This window comes from Triticum aestivum, chromosome 7B (assembly GCF_018294505.1).
Source record: "Triticum aestivum cultivar Chinese Spring chromosome 7B, IWGSC CS RefSeq v2.1, whole genome shotgun sequence".
Lineage (NCBI taxonomy): Eukaryota > Viridiplantae > Streptophyta > Magnoliopsida > Poales > Poaceae > Triticum > Triticum aestivum.
Window position 1 is genome coordinate 472,725,146 of NC_057813.1, and position 6,289 is coordinate 472,731,434.

The 6,289-nt window shown below is 39.6% G+C and overlaps 1 protein-coding gene across 1 annotated transcript; it reads left to right on the plus strand.

Annotated features, from left to right (window-relative positions):
* Nucleotides 1-1,182: 1,182 nt before the first annotated feature.
* Nucleotides 1,183-5,548, plus strand: LOC123160214 (obtusifoliol 14-alpha demethylase-like). The gene is made up of 3 exons (XM_044578023.1): nucleotides 1,183-1,228; nucleotides 3,623-4,115; nucleotides 4,274-5,548. The coding sequence occupies exons 2-3, from the start codon at nucleotides 3,636-3,638 to the stop codon at nucleotides 5,270-5,272; spliced, it is 1,479 nt and encodes a 492-aa protein (XP_044433958.1). The 5' UTR covers nucleotides 1,183-1,228; nucleotides 3,623-3,635; the 3' UTR covers nucleotides 5,273-5,548.
* Nucleotides 5,549-6,289: the final 741 nt, after the last annotated feature.

Sequence of the window (6,289 nt, forward strand, 5' to 3'; positions counted from 1 at the left end):
TCGCCGGAGATCCACGGTCGGCGTGATGGGCTGCTCAGCCTGGATGTGTGGCCGTTGTGGTCGACGCTCCATGTATGGTGCGGTGTGGCTCTTCTTCTGGTAGATGGGTCAGGGCGGTCGCGGATCTGGCATCCAGTCCAGATCCGTCGCGGTATGGTCTTGGTCGGCGGGTGGTGCATGGAGGGACCAGTGAGGGGCGGCAGGAGGCCCTCTGCCGATGTTTCGGCGGTAGCATACGTCCTCATGGCGAGGCTGCGCACGGATCTAGTCAGCTGCGAGATCGGGCGAAGCAACTTTCGGTGAAAATCGTGCCGACTATGGTCATGGTGGACAATGGCGGCATCTCTCACATCATTTCCTTCTCGAGGCATTGTCAATGCAAGTTGTGTCACCACGCTCGGAATTCTTCAAGGAAAACCCTAGATCTAAGTATCTCGGATCCGACAATGACGACACCTTCAGTGTTATTCTCCCTCTTAAGGGCATCGTTTTGAAGTATGAGCTGGCTGAAGGAGCGGTGTTACATCTGCCGCAAGTCCGGCGGCGGGTTCGGCGGCGTGGCGCAGTGGAGTGTCGGCGACGGGCGCCCGCAGGATGATGATGTTGTCTGGTATCGCGGTGATGTCGACTGCAGAATGGCCTAGCAAGATGAATATGTTGATTGATCCTGAAGGTGGGACGACGAAAGACGGCAGTGGCAGATTCTAGAGTGCGCGCATGCGATGCGCGCTAAGGGTCTAGCTAGACCGGTTGATGCTCTTGGCTTGCCTGCGGGCGGCTTGGTTAGACCACTGGCATATATGGTGTGTGTTGATATGCGGTCAAGGCACATTATTAAGTTTGTAGGTGTAGCGTCATTAGTTGCCAGGAAGGTCTTTTTGGTTGATCTATGCATTTATTTTGTTTGGTTCTGTTGAATAATATGATAAAATGGTTGTATGCATCGCTCGATGGAGAAGCCGGGGTAATCCTTCTTCGTGAAAAAAAAAATAGCTTTTTTTTACGTATACAAATTTTGGATACCTAGTACTGCTAGCATCGTTGATGGAAATTAATGCAACCACCGCAGCCGGCGGGAAAGACAGCCGTACAAGTAAATGAAACCGCAGGCGGAAAATTCCAAGTACTCAGCCCGCGCGCGCCTATAAATGTCTGATTTGCTCGCAAACTCTAGATCGACCATCTTAGCTTCGTAACAGCCTTGGCCTACTTCAAGGTGAAAGCAACTGTAAGATCGTCCGCTCTCTCACACTCTTTTTTAGTATTCGGTACATTCTAGGAGTAATTAATACATATACGACTCTGGCTGATGGTAGCTTTGGCCGTTGTGCTGGCTGGGCTCTTGTGTGCTTTCGATGATATCTGTAGCCTGTCCATGCAGTGGGTGCCATGTTAGTTTCTCTTCTGTTCTGAACATTGTAGCTGGTGCTCCCAGCATAGCCTCCTTGAGCTTTCTATAAAAGCAGGGCCGTATAGCCTGGCTGTAGAAATTTATATGTAGGACTCACTCAGTTTTGCAATGTACTCCTATATCCATAACCTTCGCAAGTATCCATTTGAAAATGACAGTCCAGGTGATGGTTGCTATGTCGCCTTTACTGCGAGTGTAAATTTTTATATGCAAAGTAGGACTTTTGGTGGGGAAAAATCTAATGGATGTAGAGAACATAAGGTAGATTTATGTATTTCAAAGCTGGAGAATAAATGCTTATTTTGCACCAATATTGGGTTTACCCGCTTGTTTCTGCACATTGTGGGCGTGGATAAAGATTGTGAATCATGTACTTACATGCGAGGTTGTCAGATGAGGTACTATCCTTTCCATTCGCATTGGAGAATCATGCTTCTGCCAAATTTTTTAAAAAAAACTATTAATCTTAATTGACTATGTTGTTAGAATGGAAATAATAATGTTAACGTCAAAATATATTCAAATTCATCTATGATGTTGACACAGGATACATAAACTTTATAAATTGAGTGAACTTATTCCAACAATTATTAAATTTATTAGCATACATATAACAACACATAAAAATTAAGATGTTAAATTAACTTGATAAAATATGAAATTAATTATAGATATTATCACCCAATTAATGTTGATATATTTTGTTCACAAGATCATGATCTTGCCGATCCTATGGATTCCATATGATTCCACTTTAGCCTAAGCTTTGGATCATGATCGTACTCCATATGAAATTAGGGTCCATGGCAGGATCCATGCAACGTTACTACATATACTAGAGTCTTAAGAACATTGTTTATGAAGGCTATACTTCTATATTAAATAGTTACTTGCCCCTTTCATATGTTAACTAAACAATAAATTTATTCTGCTTCTTGATTATGATTATTATGAAATACATATAGGAAAACATGAATTTAGATCCATCATATAATCTGAACATCTCACAAAAAATATAGATCCATGAATGTAATATGAGTATTCTTTAACTAAATTTATTGGTGTTTATTCATCTGACTCTCAAAGTATTTCATTTAACATATATGTTATTATAACCCAGGAACAAAAATTCAAAAGTTTATTTGTATCCATTATGAAATATTATTTTCAAATTTTTAGTGCGTATTATTCCAAACATAGCAATTAATAACACTATTTTGTAATATACTCCATAGTTATTACAAAATAACAAAAATTCATAGTTATGATCTTTTTGATTTTGTTGTGAATCATACTTTACATGGCATCTTTTACTACCTTGCAATATTACAATTCCAACGTTAGAAATGGAAAATGTTTTCACATGTACATAAATTGTTAGCTTCTTCATTTCGTATAGGGATGATAGCTAGCTGCACCAAATAAATAGCTTGGATCTCTACCTCAATTAATTATTATTATTATTTCGAGAGTACGCCTAGGCGTACCATAACTTTATAGAAGGCAGAATTATAGGTACAAGATGACTATCACTCGCTGTGAAAAACGAGTGTAGTCAATTAATTAATTATTATGATATCTGAAGATTCCCCTATAATTCCAAGGGTTTCCTTTTAAACAAATAAATTAACCATTGGAGTTTGTCAATTAAATTTGTTTTGTCCCGATGCACACAATCTGTTTTCACCACTATTTTTGAAACAATAGTCTTTATCTTTTATGATTTTTAATATTTTGAAATAAGTTTAGTCAGTTTATTTCATAACCATGGGTGTAGAAATACTAGTTGTACCTAAATATATTTCTTTGTATGCGAGATTGAATCCTGCCATGAACCATTTTACAATATATCCATGTTGATAATTGGTTATTGTAATATAATTGGACCCTCATTATCATTAATTCTGGTATGTTTAAATGAATGATATTAGGAATTGATGTAGGATTTAGCTAGACTCATTTTATTCCGATGATGATTGTACGAATTAGCTACATTGATCCTAACCTTTATACTTTATATCTAAATGTCAAGGTAACTATTTGTTGTGCGATGGCTCAGAAGGCTCTAGCATGCATGAAATGTTACATGCCATAAAATTCTGATAATTTTGATTAATATAGCAGTTTCCAAGGAGACTTAATTAGCAACAGTGTGAGATAAGACATAAGATAATCGACCACTAACTTGACTTCATATATTTCTTGTGTTAGGCTGGTTAGTTTGATGACAACGACCAACATGGATCAAACCACCAGTGTTGCGGCATGTCTCACCATATCGATTTTCTTTCTCACCATCAAAATGATCAAAAGAAGAACTCTGCACCAAGAGGGACCTTCACTTCCACCAGCTGTGAGTGTTGTTTCACTGTCAGCATATCTGCCTACATTTCTATCCAAGGGCCTATCTGCCGTGATTCAAGACCTACACACAAAGATGGGTAGTGTGTTCACAATAAGTCTTTTTGGGCTGAAGAAGGTGACCTTCCTGGTAGGACCAGAGGTCACAGCCCATTTCTTCCAAGGCTCAGAATCAGAGATCAGGCAGTCCGATATCTACAAAGTCACGGTGCCTGTTTTTGGCCGAGGGGTTTTGTATGATGTGGACTTGGCTACTAGGAGCAGGCAGATTAGCTTTTGTCTCGATTCGATAAAGCCAATGAACTTGAGAGGACACGTTGATTCCATGGTTAAGGAAGTGGAGGTAAGCAACATATATCTGCTATCATCCTACTCTTAATTATTTCTCTTTTCATGTTATTATCATTTGGTGGTCCTTTTTTTCTATTTCATGTTATCACACTCCTTTGTTTTATCATTTCCTTCTAGTGGGTGTCTTGTCTCAAAATAAAATTTGTGTAGGACTACTTCACAAAATGGGAGCAGCATGGTGTAGTTGACATAAAGCATGAGATGGGGAACCTGATCTTGCTGATCGCAAATCGATGCTTGCTTGGAAAACAGTTCCGAGAGAATATGTTTGAAGAAGTATCCACACTCGCCCATGATATTTTTGATAATGGCTTCCACTTAATCAGCCTCTTCTTCCCATATCTCCCTATCCCACCACACCATCGTCGTGACAAAGCTCGTGCTAAGCTGGGAGAGATGATCCATGAGGTCGTGAGATCACGTAGGAGTTCAGGCCAAGCTGAGAATGATGTGCTACAGAAATTTGTAGACTCCAAATACATCAATGGCCGCTCCATGACTGAGAATGAGATCGCAGGGCTGCTCATTTGTATGATGTTTGCAGCACAACACACGAGCTCCGCCACCAGTACCTGGACAGGAGCTTGTCTGCTCAGTCATGGGGAAAGCTACTTGGCTGCTGCTATCGAAGAGCAGAAACGGATCATGGAACGTCATGGGGAACATATAGACTACACCATCTTGCAAGAGATGGGAACCTTGCATTGCTGCATCAAAGAGGCGCTGAGGTTGCACTCTCCAGCAATTCTGCTGATCCGCCATGCAAGCAAGAGCTTCAGTGTGCAAACAAGAGAAGGCTATAAAATTGATATCCCTCAAGGACATACCTTAGCGACCTGTACTACAGTTAGTAGCAAGCTACCATACATCTATAAAGATCCGGATGTATATGATCCAAGTAGGTTTGGTCCAGGGAGAGAGGAAGACAAAGTTGGTGGCAAGTTCTCTTATACACCATTTAGTGCTGGGAGGCACTTCTGCTTGGGAGAGGATTTTGCTTATACGCAAATTAAGGTGATATGGAGCCATTTGCTGAGGAACTTTGAGCTCGAATTGATCTCCCCTTTCCCGAAGGAGGAATGGGACAAATTCATTCCAGGGCCTAAAGGTAAAGTGATGGTTAGTTACAAGAGACGAAGACTCACGTGATTAGCATCTATTGAAGAACTTGTAAGGGTGTGTACTATGTGGTGGATCAAGTAAATTGTTAAGTGTGTAATTTGAAGAGAGAATAAATGTATCTGTGCTTGGGACTATTTGGTAAAATATGTATTTCAAAAGATTAAGTGTGTAATTTGAAGAGAGAATAATGAGTATGTACGTCTGGGACTATAGGTAAAATATGTATTTCAAAAGATTGTGTGTGATTTGAAGGGAGAATAAAGAGTGTGTACATTTGGGACTATATGTTAAATATGTATTTCATAGAAAGAATAGTGTATGTCTACGTATGTGCACTATCGAATAAGATATTGTCCCGAGTGTCGAAAACATTCTGGAAAATTGCCCACACACATGGGTAATATATTTCCTAAGTGTTAAACTTACACATGAAAATCCAGTCAGCGAAAAACCCTTTACTGACTGTTTGAAATCATACGGACCATAGAACTATACGCCCAGTGTGCTTTCGCGAATTCTCAAGAATTGGTCTTAAGGAACAACCTTTAATGGAATACAGTAGACATCCGCGTGGCTTTTCCAATTGTACTTTTCCTAACAAAATAGCAGACTTGGCTGCCAGGTGCGCCCAACGGAGCTGGATCATTTTGTTGGCTACCAATCAGGAAAGTGGCAAACATGGAATTATCCCAATTATTGCTCCAGTTCATATACATGGCATGAAAAAATTAGGTATTTACCACTATCCTGTGATACTTGGTTCATGGCAATAAGTTTGTTGAAATTTTGGTTGTGTCACCAATGCTATGGAAGAAATTGGGCAGAAGCCACTTCATAATGTTTGCTCAAGTTGCTGGATCATTTAGTTAATACATGATCAACATTTTCTCTATACACATTTAACATTTTTCAAATGCTTGATTAACATTTTTCAAATACTTGTTCAACATTTTTCCAAATGCTTGATTAACATTTTTATACACACGATAAAAAATCATCATTAATAAGTGATCAAAAATATTTGGATACACGTTCGACATTGTC